Below are 26,480 nucleotides of genomic sequence, written 5' to 3'. Positions count from 1 at the left end.
ATCTGTCCCCTCTCCTGACAGGTCTGCTTTAGTAAATACTTGTATTCCCCCCTGAAATTTTTCAGGAGGATCTTTTTCCATGTTGTGTCGTTTGCCTATTTATTATTTCTCTTAAAAAATTTATGAGTAAGTTGACAACTGGAGTATACTATTCCCCTTATTAAAAGTATGGCCTTACATAATCCGGAACTAGCAGCACTGCACGGATAGTCAGACTATGAAGGGACATATCCCCAACTAGTAATACCCAGTTGTCAAGTTACTTAAAGGGGTTGTCTGGTTACAATAGAATTTTATTTTTAAAGACAGGTGAACAGGGCTTTAAATAACAAAACCAGCAGCACTTAACCGACCTCAGCCCTAGTCCCCCCAGGCTTTGTTTTGAAACGGACACGTGACCACTGCAGCCAATAAGAACCCACAGCAGTCAGGTGCCGTTCTCCCAGCATATCCAGTCTGATGCTGTGAACAGATATGCCACGAGAATGGGATTGTTTAGCTTGCAAAAAAGAAGGCTGAGAGGAGACTTAATAGCGGTCTACAAATATCTGAAGGGCTGTCACAGTACAGAGGGATCAGCCCTATTCTCATTTGCACAAGGAAAGACTAGAAGCAATGGGATGAAACTGAAAGAGAGGAGACACAAATTAGATATTAGAAAAAACATTCTGACAGTGAAGGTGATCAATGAGTGGAACAGGTTACCACGGGAGGTGGCAAGTTCTCCTTAATGGAAGTGTTCAAACAAAGGCTGGACAAATAGCTGTCTGAGATGATTTAGTGAATCCTGTATTTAGCAGGGGGTTGGACCAGATGACCCTGGAGGTTCCTTCCAACTCTTCCATTCTATGATTCTATGAGAATGGCACCTAACCACTGTCGCCTCTGATTGGCTGCAGCAGTCACATGATGTCCATTCCAAAGAACTAGGACCAAGAAGACCGTGCGGCTGAGGAAGGACAAGTACTGTTGCTTTTGTTGTTCTTTTAAGCCCTGCGCACCTGTCATTAAAAGTTATATTGTAACCAGAAAGCCCCTTTAAGAGAAATCAAAACGGTTAGGTTCAGGTCACATCAGCATTGTGGTTTTCACTCATAATGGAAGTGACAACGCTGTGCTGGATCCTCAGCATGACAAACTCCACTGCCCTCTAACGCGATCCAGATTATAATTTTAGCATGGTAAAATAATAATATCTTACACATACATATGCACACATACACAAACATTTATTTATTCTCAATTACAAGTAAATACTGAATTTAAAGCATTTGGATTCCCACCTCCAAAAAAAAAAAAAAGTGAAAAAAAAAAAAAAGAACAGATAATGTCGAGCCTAACAGAAATAGCCGATTCAGGAACTGCTGTTTATGTAATTTAATAGATCCTTTCACATCCCTGCTACTAAACATTACCCTCATGCATTGATTTACACGACATTATTAGAAGACTAGGTGTTTTCTTCAGTACAAGAATTCTAATCATGAACTAAGTTATATAATCAAGTAAAACATATCTATCACGTACAATTTAAATAAATGAACCAAGTAGCATTGACCTGAAAGGCAACAATTTATACATTCTTTCAATTAATGCAGCTGTGGTAATTACCCTGAACTTCCTGGCGCTAGCAGAGAAGGCAGAGGAAAGTGAAAAATCCCTTTAAATTAAAGAGAACGGAAAAAAGCACATGAACTATGGGAATACTGACAAAGCTGATAATTACTACAGCTTCAGATTTCCAAGATGTTGCTGCAATTATAAAGATAAAAATAAAACAGCAATGTGCAATTTATCTGACACTGTATCATTAGTGGTGACAACTGCAGAATGTGCCTGAGCGCTGAATGGCATTCCGTCATGTTCCAATAGTATCATTAATGATTAGCAGATGAGGAATAACCTCCAAGAAGTACAACAGGAAATAATGTGTAATATCCCCTACAATAAGAGACATCAGTGCTTTCACGCAAATTAAAACACCCTTAACACACAACATATAACATCCCATACACCCACCAGCCCTCCCTATTACATGAGACATACAATAGAGCACTGGCAATGTACTAATTCACATTCAATACATTATGGAAGCATAGTGAAAGCGATCATGTTCTTAATCAATTGCTGACGCAGTGGAATACATGAGAACATGCCGTCACCCGATGTTTTAGAAGACCACACAGACCAGCAACCCTTTCTATTCATTGTAATGAGTCACAGTTTACAGAGAAAATCACATGCAGCCACTGAAACTAACTAATTGTCAGAATTTACTGCTGAGTAGATGAGCTCTATTGTTGGTGGCAACTTCATGCGTCAGCACCATCATAATCTAGAGAATAGCCGTGAGATGAGATTGCCTGCGATAAGCACAGGGGCAAGTAAGGTTGGCTTCACACCAGCAATGGGGATTCCACTTTCCGGCTCTGTATAAGGAGCAGGAAAGGGCAATCTCCGCAACCGAACGACACAGTCTCTAGACGGAACCGAACAATGCTGGACGGATGCCATTGGCTATAATGGGGTCTGGCTGCTTTCCACCCAGCTGTCCAGATTTTGGATGGAAGAAAACATGCTGCATGCAGCGCCATTTCTTACGGTATTTCGAGTCGGAGGTGCTGATGCAGATCTGAAGCTGCAATAGCTTGCACCATATCCTAGTAAGGCCATAGAATGTTGCCCACATCCAACTCACTGCGAGAGGAATGCATTATATGGAAGGTTTATTTTCCAAGACTCAATAAAAGGAATCATTACAGTAACAGTCAATATAATTGTTGCAGCTCTGACATTTTTTCAGAGCTTTTGATTATATCTTCAAGAACAAAACGGAGCATCAGATTGATTTCCAACGAAAATGTTCGTAGAAGCAGAGACTTAAAAGGAAGCTGTCACCAGGCTTAACCCTTTAAAATGTTCACATGGTAGCTTAGGTCATGAATCACCCCTTCCTAACATGTATCCATTAAATACCTATTAATTGTATGCAGATCAAGGATTAGAAGTGGGTGTACCCAAACCATGGCTGCCTCCTGCAGTCTACAAGGTCAGTGTTTCTTAACTGCAGTCCCCATGGACCCGCACAGGTCATGTTTTCAGGATATCCTATGGTAAGAACACCTGTGGCATTGTCTGAGGCAAAGTGCCTCTGACTGAGGAGGACAGCCCTGCATCATCCACAAGTAGGAAAGAAGCCAACATCCCAGAAGTCAGAAAGGAAACCACTGCATGTGCAGTTGGTCATGCCCCGTTACGGGCACTCAGGCTTCTTTACACAGGCATTGGTCTCGTTTTGACTCCCAGCTGCTGACTAATTAGCTAATGGGAAGCTAATTGACACTTCAGGAAGGGGCGATTCATGACTATTGACATGTTCCTTTTTTATTTGTTATTGCTATTACCCCATCTACAGTGGTGGGCCCATCAGTATTTACATCACAGTGATTAGTACATCAGATCAGGCCTGTGGCCATGCACAGAGGGTAAATGTTAGACACTGTTGCGTTTTCTATCTCTGCCATAAGCATTGAATTAATTCTGACTTTTCTGGCAGAGGGAGCATTCCCAGGGCGTTTTTTGTGATGGAACTCTCCAAAGGTAAACCAACAGAACCATTCACAGGCATTAATAAAAGACTGCTTTGACGTCTGTTCAGAGTTTCCGTTTATTTCAGTTTTATTTGGAGTAAAGAAAAGCGCCGTCAACTACGCTATTCTATAATGCAAATATAACGGAGACGAACAGAACCCCTGTCAAACCGATATAAGTGTGGTGTTCGTTTCACTAATGTATGGGAATGGTCCCGGTACAGGTCAGTTTTTGCTGTAACAGAATCCTCAGACAGAATCTCACAGCATAGTGAAAACCGCTGTGAGAACACTCCCTTACTAAGGCAGCAGCCACACTGCGCTTTCCGTGTATGTTAAACAAGTTAATGTATAGGTCACAAAAGTGTAAAAACATTATGGGAGTGCATTACACAGAATGACCTGTAGTGGGCGATAGACAGGTATGCTGACACAAAGTTAAAGGGTTAACACCTATGAGTGTGGCAGGAAGCTACAAAAGTCTTAGTTCCTGTCACACTTGTAGATGAAGTTATAGCTGAATGTTGGCTGCCAGCCAGAGGTCCAGTTAGGACCAGTGAGATCCTGAGCTTATCTGTTGGGGTAACAGTCACGCCAGTCTAACGGAGGAGGATGCCTTCCAGACGCCCCGGGAGGGGTTAGTAACGGGGACCCTGTGGGTTGTAAACCCTGGACATTGGTATGCTGTGTATGCGATACACGATTAAGTCGGACAGGGTCGACAACCCTAGACTCTCATACCCAGATAGGGTGCGGTTATTAACAACTGTGATATGCTGTGTTGCTGTGAATAAGGCCTGGCAGGCGCCAGATTTATAAAGAAATCCAAGTCTCCTGGAGCAATTTATGCGCATGTAGTGTCCATCCTGGTCCAAGAGAGGCCGGTGCTCTGAAGGCAAGTGACCCAGCTTTCTACAATATGCAAAGGTATACTTAGTTTGTTGTACATGTTTTTATTAAAAACTAATCTGTAGAAAAAAGAAAAAAAGTATACTTTGCAAACTTTTTTCTTTTTAAAGTATACATTTTTATGAAGACGAAAAGTAGAATCTTGGAAAATTAAAGAATGTGTCTAGCTTGTTGCTCTTCCTCTGTCGTTTTTTAAAGTGCATCGGTTGTCTAGAGGGTGAAACATTGTGCAGTACAGCATACCGTACAATACATCAGGCTATAGGAAAACCAGTAAAAAAAATGTAAAATGGATAAAACTTACTTTTTGTGCGGGACACAAAGCAGTAAACTATGCTTCAATGTACTACAAAATAAAGGATATGAAGTGCAAACATGTGAAATGCAGATGATTGTATACCATACATTAGTCTATGGTTCCCTATAGAACTGTGTATACATCAAGCTTTTATGTTTTGTACCTTTAACAGCATAAAACATGTATGTTTAGCGTACACAGAAAACGCATTGTGAACTGGTAAAAATGACATGCATTTCACCAGAAACATTAAATAGCAGTGAATTCAGAAAATGAGGCTCTGTGAAGTCGAGTTCTAGAATGTTGATACCACAGAGAAAGACTATTTTCCTTAGCTTTCTACAACATGCCAGATGGAAGGAAATCACAGATGGACATTAGAAGACAGATTTCTTTTCTTACCTAGTACTTCAGTAGATATGGAGGCAAGGCTGAACAGAGGAGCTACTTTCTTCTCATATATTTGTTTTCCCTTCTTCTTGCCCCCATATGGGTTTATATAGACCAGTACATGCTTTGGTCTCCATGCTATAAAGAAAAAACATTTATATAGAGATGTTATAGTACCTGGAAAGTCTTGTCTCCCTCTAATCCACTGCATTTACATTTTTAGCCTCTTTGGGCATTTAGAATCCTCCACTGATCTGTCAAGTGAAAATAATAGAGCAGCGATAGATCTTGCAGGAAGAGGGACAGAATGTTTTATTGATGTTATTCGGCAAAAATGGAAAAATGCTGTGAGGTAGAAGTACCCTTGTTTTCAATGACATTATCTTCCAGTATAATTAGAGGATTTGTAAAAATAAATGCTCTGAAAGTTACTGACTTTGCACAGTCATTGCACATTTTTCCTAACATTTCTCTGATACTTATGACGCCTGGCACCATTCTAAATCTCTACCCAACCTGTCTTCAGTTTTGAGAATACGCACTGTTAATAGATTCTTTAGAAAGAGAGGTTGATGGCTTCCTGCTGAAAACTTGAAAAGCAGCATTGGCTTACGTGCAAAAATATAGTCTATGTGAGTTTTAGATGATCTTTTAAGAATTATTGCTCACTGTCTCCAAGAAACTGGAGGAGTTCTTCACCTCTAATTTAGCTATATGAAATGTTAACGGGACAGACATATCCTGCTAAGGTCAAAGTAAAGCATTCCTGTTAGGTTTACCACCATAACAAAGCTAAACTTTTTGGGTGGAGCCTCCGCCTAAACCACAAATATGGTGCAAGTGAAAAAACAATTACTTACTCTGTTGTTCTAGTAGATCAGTAAGTGCTTGTAACCAGTGGCAGCACAGCAGCTCATCGCTGCACCAGAAGGTCACTGCTTTGCACCGCCAGCGATGCTTCTTCATTCTCTGCACATAGTGCACTGGAGGAACAGTAAATCATTTGTCAAAGTAACATAGTAATTAAATACATAAATAAACTACTTTGCCTATTCGCTGCGTATCACATTTGAGAGATTGTCATTTTACATTAAAATGAGGTTCAGATAGCAGCGCAAGTGGGAGTACTGTCACTCAAACTGGTTCCCACATCGAAGAAACCAGAATACAGAGTCGCAACCACCTGCAGACTAGGATCACTAAAAAACTACTAAAAAGAAAAAAAAACAAAAAAAAAAAAACACAGATTGAGAAACATATTAGGCCACTCTCAAGCCTCTCTCACACAGGCGCTTTTTACCGCGATTAATGCGGCGTTTTGAACACGGTACAACGCTCCCATTGATAATCAATGGGGCCTCGCAGACACGCGTTCGATTGTGGCTTTGGACGTCGTTTTTCAGCATTGCGATTTTCGAGCGAAGTCTGTTCTATATTCGTCTGTTTAGCACACCTTATCACTCATCACAATGATTTTTCAGTTTGGGCATTTTCAGCTTGCTTGGCTGCGTTTATAATTGTGCTGCAAAAGCAGACAAACGCTGACAAAAACGCAAGTCAACGCAATAAACAAGCGCGTATGTGAGAGTGTCCCAAGAATGCGCCATGATTTAAACTGCCACGTTTTGCCGCAATTTACTTTCATTTTTGGCCGCAGCGACACAAGAGAGCTGTTAGGTCTTATTTTTTGTGGGACAAATTGTAGTCTTTTTGCTACCAGTTTGAGGCACATAAGACTTTTGGATTGTGTTTCATTATTTTTTTCCGGGAGGCAAACAACAAGAAAAAGTGTAATTCTGGCATTGTAAGTATTTTTAGGGCATATACCGTTTGAGATAAATAACACAATATTTTCACTATCTGGTTCATTACAAACACAGTGATACCCATTATGTTTTGCGTTTTCTAACACATTTGTTGGGCATTTTATCCATTTTGAAAAGGATTTGTGGGAGAAAATGTGCATTTTTTTTACTCGTTCTTTCTTCTTTAAATTAAGCTTTAATCATTTTTTTAACACCATTTTTTAGCCCCTGAAAGGGACTTGAAGATGCAATCCTTCGATCACTAGGATAGCAGACTGCATTACTTTTCTAGTGCATTGTACTAAGCCTATGGTAGCAGCCTATGACTCTGGGCCTAAAAAGCAGAGTTACATGGCAGACATGGAAGGCTGTTAAGCCTCCGATTGGTACCATTGGTATCTTGCGATAGCATTGCAAGGTACTGATGGATGACAGAAAAAGCTCCCACTCCCCTATTATACCATTACATGCTACAGTTGCTACTGATTTTGACATTTAAGTGGTTCAACTGCCAGGATCTGAGGTTTCTCTGCTACTAGCAGTTACAGCAGGAGCTTGGCTGTCAGTAGTCAGTCAATGCACCACCTTAAAAAGATGTATGTGCAGGTTTAAAGCCCATTAGTGAGGTCAGTAAAAAAAAAAAGACGTATTGGTCGTCACCAAGGGGTTAAGACTTGAGTGATGATCAGGAACTACATACAACTAAGTTTATACATTGATTTATTTATCTGTGATTTTTTGACCCTGGTAGCAAGCCATAAAAATGAGCATTGTGCAGGGTTGGGATATGGCTGCAGTATTGTCAGTGTGTATGAGCCACTAGTTAGGGACAACTACCTTGAAGTTTAGAGGCAACAAAAATGACATTGTGCTGACTGTCGTGGTCCATAGCAATGAGTGCACTTGCAAAGAATTCACATTAATATATTGATTACGTCGGTTTTGCCATCTTCTGGACGTAACAGCCAAAAAAGTTAAACCTGAAGCACATGAATTTGTATTTCCATTACTAACTACAGTATGTAACGCTTAAAGCTTTTACAACATAGAGCAAGTCTTTTACAGTTTGTGTATTGGAGCAGGTTGGCTAATCTATAAATTGCAAAGAATACCTGAAACCCTTACTATAGCATATCTATCCAGGACAGATGTCTACCTGTAAATGCATGAGGTTTACACATGTGTTTCCACTGCATGCCTTGAAAGTACTTCTCATCAATCTCGGCTTCTCCAACTGAAATAATCTCAGATACAGGGACTATATGACCACCTGCAAAATGGAAAAACGAAAGTGTGTGACAAACCGAGATGTTACGAGTCACGACATCAACTTACCCTATTATGTTCACCCCTAGCCAAACGGATCCGTCTTAGGATGGAACTGAACATAGCCAAATGAAACCCATTGGCTTTCATGGTGTCCAATTGGTCTCCATTCAGCTGCCCAGGATTTAACTGGACGAAAAAGTCCTTAATGCAAGACTTTTTCTTCCGGCATTTTGTGCTAGCTCCTAGTGAAGATGAGAACATAGCTACTTGTACGGGAAAGCAAACTAGTACAGCATAAAAAGGAAAAAGATCTTCTGCTCTGCTGGACAAGCAGTTTTGTTCAATAAAAACATTGTGCATAAAATGTTCAGAAAATTATTCAGAAGTGTATCCACTCACTATAAACACTTTCTATAAATCAGTTTCACAAGTAAAGATGTACTTTTTTTAATATATCGGATTACAAAAAAAAAAAAGCCTCGTCACTTGAGAGCCACCTTTCCTTCCCCACCTTATAACTGTTCTTTCACTCTGAATATGCCAATAAAATCCATACAGCAGAAAGGAGATAGAGTATCAACATCACTGTGAAAGGGAAGGAGGAGGAAAGAGCAGCTACAGACCGAGGTGGAGACAAAATGACATTGTAAGGGCTTTCCTGTGTCACCCCAGTGCTAGATTCCCAGCTACACTGCTCAGTACTGCTGTAACGCCCCCCCCCCCCACCCACGCTGTTGTGTGTAAGGAAATGGGGCAGCAGGATCCTCTCTATATGTGGTGTATGAAAGGCATAGCAGTTAGTGTCCCAACCCTGCTTCCTCCCCTCTCTATAGACTTCTATAAGCAACTATAAACTAATTTCTCAGTGAAGCTGAAAATCCGTATTCTCTCTGCTGTATGGATTTACCAATAAATTTAGTGATTGATCAGTGCAGGGGGAGGTGGACAGGAGCTTAATAAGTGAAGAATTAGACTTCTGTCAACTTTTCCTTAATCTTGCCAGTCGCTTTCTTAGTGCAACCAAAACAAACAAACAAACAAATATGAATCCGAGGAAATTAGTCACATTGTACTCAAGTAATATTAAAACTGATATAAGAAATAAGGGTCGCCGAGATGGAAACTTGAGGACCAAAATGTTAATGGAAGAATGATGCACTTTTAGTGCTGGGTTGCACAAATCTGGAGGGAAAGGAGAAAGCCCCTTTATACAGTGTGGATTCAAACGGAATTCAGAGTATAACCAAGTACTAGTAGTACTATTAAATTAACTGTGACTTCCTACTTCAATTATTCTTACTAGGGATGACAAAAGTCTACCCGTTGAGAGTACAAAATCAAATAAGCATCCATAATTAAATCATACAACGTGATTAATTTTGTTAAGTAAATCAAATTTGCAAGCACTGGGCAGAAAAAGTCCTGGGGGTTGTATTTAAATATAAAGAGCGAATTATGGGCAAAAAAAGCTTCTACGTGCATAGAAACAGCTCAGGATTGAAGCTTAAAACGGTTTGTGGGCCTGAAAGGCTTCATGAAGTCTGCCAGAGTCCAACCAGAACATGACAATGTATTTGTAAGGCAGGGTCTGACAGCTCACACTACCCGGGGGATTTCCTTTTACACGTCTCACTTTCAGTGCCAATCAACGATTTTGGAGCTCATTTTAAGGGGCTTTTACGCAGGTTGATGCAAACTATAAACGGGGATGAACAGGGGTTTACACGATTGTTATTCATGCGCTTTCATTATTGTTGGCAGAAAATCCCACCATTTACACTGGTAGGTATGTTGCCAAAAACGATTACGGTATATATTCGAGTATTAGCTGACCCGAGTATAAGCCGAGTCCATAAGTTTTACCACAAAAAAAACCTAGTAAAACTTAATGACTCAAGTATAAACCTAGCTATACTCGACTATATACTAGGTTAAGGAGAAAAAAAACGCAATACTTACCTCTCAGCCGGCATCTGTGTCCCTGGCGTAATGCTGTCCCTGGCACAATGCTCTCCCCAGCGGTGCGACACAGACGCCGGCTGAGAGGCGAGTATTGCAGTTTTTTTTTACCTCACTCAAGTACAAGCCGTGGGGGGTTTTTTCGGCATTTTTTTTTTTTTGTACTGAAAAACTCAGCTTACACCTCAAGTACATACGGTACTTACTCTTTCCTTCTCCTAGATATGATCAGCTAACAAATGAGCACTTACTTATTTGTCAACTGAATACTGCCCTGTTTAAAACAGACAACTATAGGGAACCTGTATTATATGCCTGTGTAAAAGGGAGTTTAAGATTGACCACAACCTAAATGCACTCTGAACTACAATTAGTAGTGAGCTTAAAAGTGTTATTCCAATGAAATTTACTGAGGACCTATCCTTAAAATAGGTCATCAATAGCAAATCAGTGAAGCCAGTGACGCGAAGATGCTGCAGATGGACGGAATGCTCAGACCGCTGTCCTTTACGTAGAGGCCTGGTTTAGTATTGCAGCTCTCTCCCATTGAAGTGAATGGGAGAGAGCACCAATACCTAACTGAGCTACCGATGGAGTTCTAAGCACTGCCCCTGTAACCTGCTGATTGGAGGGGACCCCAAGTATATGCTTGAAATTAGTAGTGCTTATGCAGTTGTTTTAATTTATTATGTATTATTGGTTATGCTTAATGAACGATTTTTGATTTAAAAGCATTTCAATTTCTATTGGCTTTCAGTGGCATTGATTCTGGTCCTGGTCAGAGCTGTAAAGTCAATTTTCAGTCTGAATTAAAAGGGGACCAATGCAGAGAGCCACCATCAAGCAGCAGTTCATGGTCTGGCGGACCTGGGCTGTTCTTGTAATGCTAATTTCTTAACCTGTAGTGGCCACTCCAGCGGGAAAAGTCAACAGCAACTTTCTCTGGCAAAATGAGTTGCTGTCTCGGGAGTCGAACCTGTGGCGATCAACTCACTGCTGTGTAAAGGCCATTGAGACACAGCGATTATCACTCAAAAGCCATCTTTTGAGCGATAATCGTTGCATGTAAATTTGCCCATCTTTCAGTTTTCTGCTGAATGATGGATTTCAGCAGAACAGCTGATAAGACGACCGCAGGCTATGCTCTACCCGGGGACCACTGAGAACAACTGATTGCATTATCTCAGCTGTTCTCAGCTGTCAGCCCCGCTGGCAGAACAAAGAATTTATTCATAGAACAGCGGGTGATCCTCTGAATAAATTCAACTCCCGACGGCTCACATGCTACTAATTGGTACTAATAGGCATTAGTACCAATTAGTAGATTATGCAAAATAATCACTTAAAAGCCATCTTTTGAGTGATCATCTTTGTGTCTAAATGCACCTTTAGCTCACAGATTGAATGAGCTAAGAGAACCCCTTTAACCAAAAGCCAGCTAACAGGGCACTGTGTCATGCTCTGACATAAAGCATCTGGTAGAAACATGGATTCTCCTGCGGCAATTCAATTTAGATGGACTTGTCATATAGTGCATCAATCTGTCTGACTCCAATTACTTAGGTCAAGGCCAAACTGGCACTGACGTGAGGGTAGATGAATGAGAAAGTGGTATTGGCAGCATTTAACCCATGAAGAAGGAGTACCCTACAACAGCATACTTAACTTAGTGTTAAATAAGATACATATGATTTTTACTGTAGTGCTTTATCATCTGCTTACAAAACTCTTATAAAAGGTAATAGTCTACATTAATGGACAAAACGACACAGAGAACAGCTAATCGAGTCGTATGCATTAGAAGCTCTCCATGGACAATGTAAAGGAGGGTTTCACACCTGCTCTAGAGATCCTGCTTTCCTGCTCTGTTCAGGCAGCACGAAAGGGGAATTCCTGCAGCCGAACGGTTCCGTATCTGGACAGAACCAAAGAGCGCTAGCGGACCCCATTGCCCATTATGGGATCCGTCCACTTCCCTCTCAGCTGCTCGGTTTTGGGATGAAAGAAAAAAGTGCTGCACCAGTATTTGCAGTCGCATCTGTGACGGAACCTCCAACAAGAGGTTCCAACACAGATCATCAGTCATGGTCGCTTGTCAAGTTCAAGTAGTTAATTAGGCTTTTCTCTACACATGAAGAGCCGCACAATAAGCACAGAAACAGTACATACTGTAAAGTGTCTACCAATCACATTTTTCATTACATATTTAAAAGGCACTGAAAAGAAAACACAGATTTTTTGGGTTAAAAGTGTCAAGTTTCTAAGACCTTAAGTCACCTTCCTACCTGTATAGAAGCGATGTGTTAAACTGCCTGTGAGACCTTGTGCTCTGTGGAGGACTCGCGTGAGACAAGCACCTAATCGAAAGAAACACGCAAAACTTCACTACATTTCTAATATGGTACACAGGTTAGCAAATTACTGTAATATGCAGGAGGTAATTGTATGTGGTTCACGAATATGAAGGACAGAAGGAAGCCTGACGCCAAGGAATAAGAAAAACAAGTGACTGTGCGCTCTAAATACTCAGATGTTACTGAACTCTTGCTCAGGGTGCCGTCCTACAGAAAAGTGTCACTGATGGCAATTTGTATAGCGCACACCATTTCGGTTCTGAAAAAATAAAATACAAAAGTCTAAAATGCCTCATTGCGTTTAGATTATTAAGAAATATTGCAATGGTCTTTAAATAAAATGCGAAATGAATTAATACAAAATTGGGCTCTGTTCACCAAGAAAATAAAAAAAACAAAAAACTTTGTGTCAATTCACTTCAGCACCCCCAGTCAGCGGCTATTCAGGGAATTACAGAACAGCAGGCTCATTTAAGTGAATTAGGCTGTCCTGGACTTTCCTGTTGAAAGTTGCTGGAATTGCTACTGTAAAGGGAAAAAGCTTTAAGACAGATGCATTGCTAAACCAGTGCAGCAGCCTCTTTATCACACGATTGCAGGGATCCTGCCACAGAATACTGACTTAGCTGCTATAGACTCGATTTTCTGGTACTGGTACTGGTACTGGTACACACACACACACACACACACACACACCTAAAAGTGTCCACAAAACATATTGAGGCGTACACCCCCCTCCCACCACCACCAATGCACTTTGTATTATTCACAGGCGTAAAAAAAATGCCTGTCCTAATGGGGTTGTCTCGCGGCAGCAAGTGGGGTTATACACTTCTGTATGGCCATATTAATGCACTTTGTAATATACATCGTGCATTAAATATGAGCCATACAGAAGTTATTCACTTACCTTCCCTGCGCTGGCGTCCCCGTCTCCATGGCTCCGTCTAATTTCAGCGTCTAATCTCCCGATTAGACGCGCTTGCGCAGAAGGGTCTTCTCCCATCTGTTCGGTCCGGCACGAGCGGCATTCTGGCTCCGCCCACTTCTACGCATCATCGCGTAGCTCCGCCCCCATCACATGTGCCGATTCCAGCCTCCTGATTGGCTCCATGGCATACAGAAGTACTTAACCCCACTTGCTTTCGTGAGACAACCACTTTAAGTCTGGAAAACTTTAAATAGTTTCACCTTGTTGTCCTAAAGTAGTTTAAAGGAGTTTTCCCACTACCTAAAATTTTTTCACGGCCACTCTGTCCTTCTCGGTTACTGCTGACCGGGACATGTGACTGCTACAGCCAATCGCTGACTATAGAAGGGCACTGATGTGGCCAGTAATTGGCTGCAGCAGTCACATGCCCCGGTCAGCAGCAACTAGAAAGGACAGAGTAGTTGTTAAGTAACTTTAAGTAGTGTGAAAACCCCTGTAAAGTATTTCCATAAAGTTTAACCTTTCCAATCCAATTTGTATCCTAGTTTTCCTAGGGGGCTTATTCTTTTACTGCCATTATACAACGGCGCTATATGCTGGCCAAAGCCAGTACTGCATGAGGTGACACGTTGGATAGGCTCTGACAGCAGAGAGGCTGGCAATATACAGTAAGAGAACCCCGAAGGACGTCTTCCAACATTGAAGCTGTACAGCTTTAAATTATAATGTCTTCAGACGTCAGACAGAGGATTGGAAAGGGTTAAGTTGCGGCTTGCCCATGTTGCCCACTGACTACTAAGTTTCAGTTGGTAGCAGAAAGCAGAATTGTATATGAGGTGTTCGGTTTCATGACCCATATTTGAGAAGTAGTGGCAGTGTTTCTGGGGTGTCACGACTATTTAGGGTACGTGGTGTGCTCAGATTGTAGCATGAATGAGGGGGGTGGGGTTGGAGATTGAGCTCTGGAATAGTGTTAATCCATTAGAGCCGCAATATTCTTTTAGAGCCGAGAGGAGTTTTTGTGACACCATTCCTACAACATAATTAATAAGATAACAAGAGATGGATGCCAAACTGAAAAAAAATAAATAAAAAAAAACACAAAAACATTACTTGTAACAATTTTGCTTACCTATCAAGATATAAAGCTGCTTTTACAAGAAAAACATCCTCCTCTAGATCATCATCTAGTTAATCTTAAAAGTACACAATAAAAAGAAAAGAGCACATAACAAAAGAAACAATCTCGAGAATTATCAGAGCCAGTCTAATTTATTGGAATAGAGGTTTTCCAGAATGCGGTTTCTTTTACACACAACCCATTTCCATAGTAACCATATTGATTCATTGTTCAGATATATCGTAAACTTGTCCTAATTTGTATCACCATGTAGCGGCACACAGAAGTTATTGCACAAGTTTCTGCTCCATTACCAGGAACATAATGACCAACAAATGTGTCCTGGTCGTCATTCAACTCAAATTATACTTCCCCTTTCCACAGAGTTCACATGAACATATTTCACTCACCTTAGAAACTATGTCTTCCTGCAAGTAGCACCATGCTATAGAAAATGTATCATCGCTGACAATCAGGTGTCATTCCAAAATATACTCGGGTCATGCTTTTCACCAAATGTTTGTCATTTCTCATACAAACCTTGCACACTGCTATACATCTTGCTCATCTTTCCTTCACATCTGTCAACCATCCAACAAATCTTGATCAACCCACTGCCAAACTTGGATAACCCCTCTGTCAAAACCCATAAATCTCAGGAGGCTGGGTTGCTTCCTGCCATGCATTTAAAAAAAAAAAAAAAAAAACATTATGGGAGGAATTTATCAAAACTGGTGTTTTGTGCACCGGTAGTAATTTAATCCCCACCGGTGCACAGTGTGCCTAGTGTAGGAAGAGGCACCCTCCACTTCATAAATTAGGCACATGTCAAGGTCATCCATGTGCCTTAAAAGAAGTCTATACCATCTATGAGCTACAGTAAGTTTCTTACATAATTTTCTCCAGTTTTAGGCGTAAATTATACAAAAATCTGTTGGTCAAAGCCATGCCCCCCCTTTGATCAAAAGGATCATAAGCCAGTATGATGTGCTAAAAAGGTGCAAATTTTGTTGCGCAAGACAGGCTTCCACAAAATATATTGACTTTTGTACGAGTTTTGATTTGATAAACCTTCCTATATGTTTGGCAATAATTTAAGAGATTAAGAAGATTTGAATGTCTGAAAAATCCAGGGACCTACATTTGACATTTCCCTTCTCTTATAGTAGGTTACATGTAGTGTACATACTGCAGAATTTGCGCATAGAAAATCTACTACATTTGTAATACAAGCCATGTGGATGAAATTTTAACAAATCTCATCCGCATGGCGAGGAAAAAATCTGCACTGCATGTTGAAGATGGGAAATTCATATTAAAAGTCCTCCAAAAAAATTAATTCAAGTGAGAACATGTAATTTGAGTCAAAGTCCACACTAAAATCTGTGCTACATGCAGATTTCGGAAATGATCTGCATCAAGATCCAAGGCAGATATCATATTGTGAGCATAGCTTGAAATGCACTTCATCCCAACTTCTACTATTTTCACTGTCTTTCTTTAAATCGAGCTTAAAAATATAAAAAAGGAGTAATACTGGCCTTACTATCGTGCTGATGCTTCCCAGGTCCCCATCAGTTGCTGTTCACTTGGCACCAACATGTCAACAAGACATGTGACTGTTACCGCCAATCACTGGACATAATCATGACCTCTGTGTTGTCAACATGGCAGTGCTGGGACCTGGCGGACTGAAACCAGCATGGAACCTGGGAAGCATCAGAGAAGCCGTAGGGGATTTGTGTGGCATTGTTCTGTTACTTCAGAGCATAAAAAAAGGAGAAAAAAAAACTATACCTGAGGGTGAACAACATCCATTAGACACTCTAGTATAAAGCTATTGAGTACTCGTTATACCGCAAGCAAACTGCACTCGTTAGCCATGCTTGAAAATTTGAGATACATAGAAAGCATAAATCAAGTCTAAAAATCAATAAAACTAAGCATAATCCTGATAAATATTCCAATAATTGCTAAAAAGGTAATAAGCCATGAAAAACTTGTCATTATAAAAAACACAAAGATGTTAGCAGGCAAGACCATCGTTTTTTTTGTTTTTTTTTGAATGGCTGAAGTTTTATAATGGATAGGTTTTATTCCATCTCCCTTATTTGCATATTACCCAGAGGAGCGTATCCTCACTCACTGTTTAGGTGCTCTTTCTAAGGAAAAAAGAGAGCGTTTCTGACCCCTCCACAAGTTACACACCAAAGATGCCTGTGTAGATTCAGGGGCTGCTAACCTGTAAACATCTAGTCCTGATCTTACAGCGCTCCAGATTGCCAATCTGACAGATTAAAATCACTGTGAATCAAATGTGACAGATTGGTGCGGGGAAGTGGAGGGGGTGTATACAAAAGAAGAAAAGAAAAAAAAAAAAAGAGGTGCCATCATAGTCAGCAGAGCAGTAGCTGCAAAGCTCTGTAGCTAGCCCCTACCCATCAAATGACATGACCTTTCTAAGGGGCTTTACAATTAGGTCCCATCCGGACCCCTTCCCCACTATGGGTGTCACTAATTTATATATTATATATAAAATTTATATATTACTATAGTGTAATTGTTCTCAGTAGGAGAAACCAAGTAATCTTGTAGATAGGACACCTTTTAATGGCTAAAGAACGTACATGATGTTATAGCTAGCTTTTGAACCTACTCAGGGTTCTTCCTCAGGCATAATGGAACAGACATATTTATATAAAAGCATACACACATGATCACATGGGAGGGCACAGACATGGTGTGCTTAATTTGCACTTGAAACTAATTCCAGAACAGGATAAGAGGGCACAGACGTGATTAATAGCACTTAGATAAATACCAGAAAGGGATGAGCATAACAGTAAATACTTAATAAGGGCATCTGCAAACGGCTGTATTTGCATTGCAGAATCCAAAGCGGGCGCCTGCCTCTGGATTCCACAGCAATTACTGGTCATAGCATGCTACGGAAAGACGCTTTTACCTGCACAAGAGCGGAAATCAATTGCGATTTTCTGCTCACAGAGGGGGGGGGGGGGGGGAATATCGCAGCTTGCACTATTTTTAGGAGGATTCCATGCCGACGGCTTCCTTTGAACAAAATAGAAGAAGTCCGACCCGCGGTCCTTCTGCAGTAACACTGCGGAAAGGTCATGGGTACCTGTGTAATCGCCTAGTGACAGCACGGGAAAAGTAGGAATTAAAAAAAATCCTTTACTGCGGATGCCAGATGGGCACAGGGTCGGATTCCACTGCAGGCTCCCGCATGCGGAATCCGACCCGGTCGCGTGCAGCCGGCCTTAGTCCAGTGACAAGGGATGTGAACACTTTATGGTCTTTAAATTGATGTTAGGAGGTCACCCCAAGGCTAATGTGTTACCTCTGCTGTGGGTTTCTCATAATCTCCACTGATGTAAACTCCCACCCCCCTCAGAGATTTATTCCGTTTCTGATAGTATCAAAAGGTGGTTATAAATTTATATTCCCAAATTCTTCAGTGACATTGGGACTTAAAATTGCCTTTAAAGGGGTTGTCTCGCGGCAGCAAGTGGGGTTATACACTTCTGTATGGCCATATTAATGCACTTTGTAATGTACATCGTGCATTAAATATGAGCCATACAGAAGTTATTCACTTACCTGTTCCGTTGCTGGCGTCCCCGTCTCCATGGATCCGTCTAATTCTGATGTCTCCTTGCTTTTTTAGACGCGCTTGCGCTGTGCGGTCTTCTCCCCTTCTGCTCTGTCTGGCACGAGTGGCGTTCTGGCTCTGCCCCCTTCTACGCGTCATCGCGTAGCTCCGCCCCGTCACGTGTGCCGATTCCAGCCAATCAGGAGGCTGGAATCGGCAATGGACCGCACAGAGCCCACGGTGCACCATGGGAAAGGACCCGCGGTGCATCGTGGGTGAAGATCCCGGCGGCCATCTTGGTGAAGGAAAGAAAGACGTCGCAGAGCAGGGATTTGGGTAAGTAATATGTTTTTTGTTTTTTTTAACACATCCCTTGGGGTTGTCCTGCGCCGAACGGGGGGCCTATGGGGGGGGAAAAAAACCCAGTTTCGGCGCGAGACAACCCCTTTAAGTATAATAACGTTCATATGTTGTGTCCATGACCAGAGGAAGGCTTTGCCCCAGGTAGTTCTGTCTTTCTTTCTTGAATATTTTTTATATATATCACAGACACACACTAGCTGCATTAATGTACCACGGTAAGAAAATCGCAGCATGCCTACCCACTTGTAAAGACGGCCTGAGATTTACGGCTTATACATGACTTAAGAACGCTACTACATTGCAGCTCTGTACAATCTCGGAGTTGCACAGAACTGTAATACAATACCAACAGAACCTAGCGTACCCGCAAATGCTTCCGTGTGAAAACAGACATAAAACTGTTTTTCTGTCCGATCCCCCAGGAAGCTAATATAAGGGGGGTTGTGTATTATTCTCCTCTAGAAGCAATGGACAGTATGGCCCCAAGAGACTAAGTTCCTCTAAACAGGGTGTATGAGCACAGCGGCCTTTGTGTCATACATACTTATCGTATATCATCAGGAGATGAATAACAAACTTCTACCCCACTATATTACATGAGCAGTGTTCAGTATTTGCCACTAGTTGCTATATCATAGCTTTACTACTGTTACTTTGCCCACACCCCGAGAGATTTGCATTCCACTTTGCTCTCTGCAAATAAAGATATCCATAGAAGAGTTTATGGAGTATCCTGTCAAGAAGGTCCATGAACAGTATACAGAGAGAAGCAAACTGCACAATACCCTAAGCAGACTGTATGCAGAGCACTAGAGAAAAAACAAGGAGACATTTAAAAAGGTCACAACTCATTTTTCATAGTGAAGCAGCTTCCTGATTGAGGATGTCATTTTAATCGAAAAGACAAAGTCACCCAATAAGCATGGAATGTGCAAATGCAAGGATTATAAATACCACGTAAACTAAAATGTGGTCTCTTCCTTTCGGGAAATACTGGATATGTCACCCAGAGCGCAGCACATTTATGCTACATTGCTCAATTACTGTTCATTATTGGACTCACTCTAATTACCGGGCTGTCAAATTAATGTATGAAACACTAATTATGCTTCATTTTTCTGGACTATTCATTTGCACTAGGGTATACTCATCTACAGAACATTTTTGCTTCTTCCAGACCTTTCAAGCGCTAGTCAAGGATAAAAGATCAAGTAATTTTGGCTATGGTCATAATAAAGCAATGACCCGATTACTTTGCCTAAAAGGAATCACAACAAAATGTTACTTTTTATCTTCTTTTAAAGTGAACATGACAATTATATGAAGTACTTTGCAAAGGTCACAAACCACAACGTGGTGAATTGCAGTAATGCCCTGAAAGTGACCCTGTCGTGCACTCCAGGCTGTCCTCTCCGAGGGCAGTATAAAATAGTGACAGGCATGCTGATTTCAGTAGTATGTCACTTATGTGGTGCGGTGCAGTGGTTTTAAGAACTTACAGATTGCTCCTGCAGCTCCCAGCAAGAGACAAGCCCAGTTTATTCATGAGGACCTAGTAGCCCTACCCAGCCACCCTGATTGGCAGTTTTCTAAGTATGCAGTGTAATAGATGGAAGACCATCAAGGCGGATAGGCAGGGCTACTCATGAACAAACTGGACTCTCCTCTTGCTGGGACCAAGCTAGAGCTGTGCATTGGGAGTTGTGGAGCAAGAATCACCGTCCCATTTTGGTGGAGTCGAAGTCGGTAGAAACATACTGACTTCGGCTTATAGACTTCACAGCCCTGGCAGAAGCATACATAAAACTACTAAAAAGCTATTAAAACCACTGCACATTATCCTATAACTAAACACACCACTAAAATCAGCATGCCTGTCACTACTTTATGCTGCTCTAAGAGAGGACAGCATAAGGTATAGGACAGGCTCCCCTTAAAGGGGTTGTCTCGCGAAAGCAAGTGGGGTTAAGCACTTCTGTATGGCCATATTAATGCACTTTGTAATATACATCGTGCATTAAATATGAACCATACAGAAGTTATTCACTTACCTTCCCTGCGCTGGCGTCCCCGTCTCCATGGCTCCGTCTAACTTCAGCGTCTAATCGCCCGATTAGATGCGCTTGCGTAGAAGGGTCTTCTGCCTTCGGGTCTGTCCGGCAGCAGCGGCGTTCTGGCCCCGCCCCTTCTACGCGTCATCGCGTAGCTCCGCCCCGTCACGTGTGCCGATTCCAGCCAATCAGGAGGCTGGAATTGGCACACGTCATGGGGCGGAGCTACGCGATGACACGTAGAAGGGGGCGGAGCCAGGACGCCGCTGCTGCCGACCCGAAGGCAGAAGACCCTTCTACGCAAGCGCATCTAATCGGGCGATTAGACGCTGAAGTTAGACGGAGCCATGGAGACGGGGACGCCAGCGCAGGGAAGGTAAGTGAATAACTTCTGTATGGTTCATATTTAATGCACGATGTATATTACAAAGTGCATTAATATGGCCATACAGAAGTGCTTAACCCCACTTGCTTTCGTGTGACAACCCCTTTAAATAAGCTATCCACAATTACATAGGGATCTCTCCATAGGCACTCACTCTGGTATAGCAGCCGATTCTCACTCAGTTAGGGCGCCTACCCACTTGCGGTGCCGATTTTCGCGAGTGAAAAACGCAGTGTTTTCGCGCGTTTTTCGCAGCCCTCCATTGACAATCATGGGTGCATTAAGAGAAAAATAAGGAGACATATGCAACTGACAGTTCCTATGTGAAAAAACCCCACGAAACGGAAAAAAAACCCCAGATGGACAAGAACACATTCTATACTAATTGCTCTTGAGGAAAAAACGCAAAACATCACAGGGAAAAAAAATAAAATAAAAAAAAAAAAAAATCGCAAGTGGGTAGGCACCCTTAAGTGGGAAGGAGTTGAAATACCAAAGTTCCAGCCCACGGACAGAGCCGATTCTGGCGAAAAGGCAAACTCTTGTCCAAAAAACCCTTTCAGCATAAGAAGTTCATACTTCCCTTTACCAAGACGACTGTGCACGAGTATGGGGTTGAGAGAGATAGCCGTCATCTGAATGCGCAGCTTTGTAACGTGCATGACAACCCTAATGCTGGACTCACATGGGCGAGAAAATCGCGTGCGATTTGTGTGTTGCGAGATGCACAAATCTGAACACCATTCTGTTGATGGCGATACAGGGAACAAATCCTGGCATGTTCTATCTTGCTGCATGATCTCACATCACAGCCCCATTGTTTTCAATTAGGGCAGCGGCAGCATCACACCTCATACTAGGTGCACGCGATGTGATGTCTCCCATTTAAAACAATGGGAGAAACTCTGCGATCCTCTGCCACGGCTGACAGCCGTGACAAAGGACTGCTTCTTTCCTGAAGTGATACAAGGTGGTTTTGACATGAAAACGCCTCACATTCTCTGGGAATTCTCATGGCGGGGAGCGCAATATGGGGGCGGGATTGACAGCTTCATATTGTACTTGCTAGTGTTAAGTTAGCCTTAAGAACAGAGATGTGTGCACACATTTTTGTGAAGACAGACTCCCAGTGACTACGGATCTTTAAAGAACTCCATATAGTAACATAATATGTATTTTTTGGCCTTACATCCATCTATTCAGTTGAGCCCATTACCCCCAATGTTGATCCAGAGAAAGGGAAAAAATGCAATGAGGTAGAAGCCAATTTTCCCCTTTTAAAAAAGGGGAAAAAAATTCCTTCCTGACTCCATATGCCATCATATGGTGCTCCATAGAAAAGGAGTACTTGAGAAATAAAATGTCTAATGTAGCATACCACCTCCATATAATACCAGAGGCATACTTCAGTGTTTATGTCAATGGGTACTATACTATGGCGTTGGAGATTGTATAGAGTCCAAATACCGACATGGGGATGGGGCTTTAGATGTTGATTGAATTGTTCTGCTCAAGATCCATGTAATTCTGAACACATTCATGTCAAGGGTCCAGCTCTGAAGTGGTCAGTGCATTGTTCTGAGAATACTAGTAGCATCTTTGTTTGGCAAGTCTTGAACATTACAACAATGTAAAGGGTTATTTTCTTTATTAAGGTGCCCACAAACATAAGAGGAAAGAATCAACAGCACCCATTAATTCCTATTGGACTGGCTACATTAGGTGCATGGGAAAGTGCCAACCCCCTGACAGACAATGCCATGGAAGAGAGGTATATGGCATGTCCATATATTCTCACTCAGAGATAAGCAGCCGCCTGAAGTGTCTGGCTCTGGCTTACTCCCCTCTCGCTTTTCTGAAACCACATGCATGTTCAGTTGAAGCAAGCATGCACATGTAATGGAGTTGGTAGGAATAACCATTAGTGGAACAAGCAGTGGGCCGACAGCTACCGAAGGTGTATGGGCAACTTAAAATTTATCAGTCTGTAGACTAAAAGCCCTTTTACACGCAACGATAATCGTTACGTGTGAAAGTGAAACTATCGCTCACTTGTCGTTAGCAGTCGTTTAACCTTTTTTTTTTTATCAGCTTAAATGACCATGTTAGCATTCGCTGGCTTTTCGTGCTTCCCATAGGAAGCACTGAGCGAGAAGCCCAGTTTGAAAGTGCTGCACAAGCCCCAACGACCTTAGTGGTGACGTTAGCGCTCGTGCAGCTGTTAGACTGCCGGCCTGTGTAAAAGGGCCTTTACTCCAGACCTCAGATAGCCAGTTTTAATGATCTAGCACAAGTTTTCTCATTTGACCATTTCATTTGGTCAGTAACCGCTTGTTCACAGCTACAGAAGTTTCATCAAACTTCCATATTGAATTTTCTTCTTAAAGTCGGATGAAAAATGAAGACACTTGAGGATAAAGAGTGGAGTTTCATTTTCTCCCATCTCTCAAAGCTGCAAAGAGAAATCTAAATTGAAATGATCTTCTCATGTCAAAGACCCATGGATGAGGAGACAACTTTGGTACTTTGTTAATGAAAATCTGACAAAACTTATCAACCAATGGCATTTTTAGTCAAATGTTATGTCATGTTTCCCATATGAGAAATCTAAGCATGTCAAAGAGGTTGTGTCTCTTATTGTGAAAATCATCTGTGGTCTTACCTTTGGCGCTTTAGGCCCCCTGCACATTGGCATTTTTGTGTATGCAAAATTTGCGCACACAATACACAGAATAGAACCTATTGATTTTGAGGGACTCATTTACATGCACTAATTTGTCCTGCACATTTCTGTTGCGCAAAAAATGTAAATAAAAAAAATACAGCATGCTCTATTTTCCTGCGCACCAAAAGGTCCCCATAGAAGACAATGTGGATGCGTATATGCACGCAAAATATTTTAGGAGATGTGCGAAACACTGCGTAATTCCGCAGGAAACCCCCACCCCCTACGGAACTCGGACTAATTAGCCATTTCAAATCAGTGCCCATTTTTTTACTGCACGAAAATGCCCATGCCTTGCGCGTGGAAAAAAAATACAGTAAAATACGCGCCAATGCGAGCGCAAAAAAAATATTGTACGTTCCACAAATATGCAGAGCTCAGGCGCACGTAAATATGCATACGCTCATGAAAGGGGGCCTTAGTGACGCCTGTGATCCAAGATCACAGCTGACTTTCACAATAAAAGTGCTCCATGCTTCACTTATATTAGCTGCTCATTTTATATTTAAAGTGACACCCCAGTCCTGGGACAAAACGTATCTTAGGTTTGGCGTGCGACGTGGTAAGGTTACCTGGTGTTCTCCTTTCTTAAGCCCATTTCACACGGGCCACAAAAATTGCATGTATGTGAAGCTCATGGTTTCCAATGGGTTCTTTCAGGCTACAAAACATCTCTCATGTGAAAGAACCCATTGGAGACCATGGGCTTCAGGATGCATCCGCACGGGATGCAAAATCATAGCTACAATGTGAAGCCCATGGTTTCCAATGGGTTCCTGCACATAAGATGTTTTGTAGCCTGATAGAACCCATTGGAAACCATGAGTTTCACATACATGCAATTTGTAGCAATGTCGCATCACTACAAAATCGTGCGCTATTGCAGCCCATGTGAAACAGGCCTTACACTTCTGCTGCGTATCTGCTGGTTCCCATGACCAGTTGCCGGTCTAAGATGGCCACAGCACTTCTCTGATTGCCTAATGCACACTGTGCATTGGTAGTCTAAGGGCCTCTTCACACTGGCGAGGGCGATCTCTCGGGCCATAAGTCACAGCAAATATCGCCCTAGCAATCCTTCTGAAAATCCCTGGATGAGACATATTTTCACAAGGAAACAGCCTCGCATCACTGCGGAGGTTCCCTTCATCCCTGCAGAGGTTCCCTACATCCCTGCCGCGGCTGTCACAGCTGCGGCAGGAGATCGCGATGTTTGCACCAGTTTTCAATGGGGCCAGCGCTGCTGCTGCCGGCCGCATTGCCAACAAGGTGAAACCACCATCCCTGCATGACTGAATGAACACTCTGCTGCGGCAGTCACAGCCACGGCAAAGGATCGGAGTCTTCTCCCATTGCTTTCACTGGGGCCGGTGCTGCTGCCACCAGCCCATTTGGAACAGTGGGCGATATCGCAAAAAGAATGGAGAAGCTATGATTTTTTTCACGCAGCAAAGCAGGAGTGAAAACATCGCAAATGAGAATAAAACCAATGAAATTCACTCTTGCATCACGAGAACATTGTGCGATTTTCTTGCCAGTGTGAAGGAGCCCTAAAGCTGCTCCTCACACATACCGCTTTTTACCGCGATTAGCATGGCATCTTGAGCGCTGCACTAACCACAGTACAACGCTCCCGTCGATTTCAATGGGGCCTTTTTAACGCACCCATGCGGTGCCAGGATAAATTCTGTCCCGGGGACCAGAGGGTCACTTTATTATTAGAGGCAAGTGGCATGTTTGTTTCGATTTTGCTTTATGTAATATTAGCTACAATGAAACTTCACAGGACTATCACACACTATGGAACCGCTGGTGTATAACAATATACCACTACGTACATTGCATAAACAACTACTCTACAGGTCACAGCCAAACGTTATGTAGTAGCTACAGACAATTAGGAAATGGTTCAAGAACAGTACTTCCGAACCTGTAGGGTCAGTGACAATACAAACCATGTACTAAACTTGGCAAACCTGACATATTTACAGCATTTTTTTTGCTTTACAGAACATAATACACCCAGAGGATATTAAAAACTACTACTGTACAGTAATATTTGACACACAGTAAAAGCTGAAGTTTTAATTGCCAGGCAGCGTAAGATTTATCACCGTCTCTGCTGTAAATTATTCATTAATCATTACCATAATGTATGAATACTGCATAACAATACAGTCCTCCAGAGACAGATATAGTTAATGAGTCAGTTCCTCCCTCGCCAATCTATTTTAAAGAGGAACGTAAAAAACGTACACAGAAATAACCTAGACATGTTTTTGGTTAACATGCGGATCACCTTCTAACCCTTCTACACAACATTGAACAGAAATAGTAACAATTCTTGGAGCCACGATTCAGAATAGAATAGCAATTTCCCCATTAACAATTAACTAATACTTTGCATTAAGTATATTGGTCCCAAGAGAAATCTAAGAAATACAGCAGGGCAGGCAGAGGAATTTCATATTCTGCAAACCTGCCCGTAGTATCCATAAGGAGCTGACGAGTCCACGGCAGACATCGTAAAGCCGCCCGCTTTCAGAGAGTCCTATATAAATTAAATAGCCACTTTTAGTTGTGACAGACATTTTTGTTACATCTCAGTGGGACACAACCAATGACTTTTATAACACTTACCGCCCCATCTGGCATCCACGGCTGACAAAATCAATGCACATAATGTTTTTCTGTCCAGCCCAGGGACACATCCGGCAT

The 26,480-nt window shown here is 42.0% G+C and overlaps 1 protein-coding gene across 1 annotated transcript in view; it reads right to left on the bottom strand.

Moving 5' to 3' along the window:
* Window positions 1–26,480, bottom strand: part of CERK (ceramide kinase) — an 89,592-nt gene that overhangs the window by 48,849 nt on the left and 14,263 nt on the right. The window contains exons 2-5 of the mRNA XM_066591890.1: window positions 12,506–12,577; window positions 8,149–8,262; window positions 6,048–6,170; window positions 5,200–5,325 (exon numbers count right to left, since the gene is read on the bottom strand). Coding sequence (XP_066447987.1) covers window positions 5,200–5,325; window positions 6,048–6,170; window positions 8,149–8,262; window positions 12,506–12,577 — 435 coding nt within the window. The remainder of the gene's footprint in view (window positions 1–5,199; window positions 5,326–6,047; window positions 6,171–8,148; window positions 8,263–12,505; window positions 12,578–26,480) is intronic.

Source organism: Eleutherodactylus coqui, chromosome 2 (assembly GCF_035609145.1).
Source record: "Eleutherodactylus coqui strain aEleCoq1 chromosome 2, aEleCoq1.hap1, whole genome shotgun sequence".
Taxonomy (NCBI): Eukaryota; Metazoa; Chordata; class Amphibia; order Anura; family Eleutherodactylidae; genus Eleutherodactylus; species Eleutherodactylus coqui.
The sequence above is the reverse complement of the archived record's forward strand: the minus strand, read 5'-3'. Positions and strand labels throughout refer to the sequence as shown.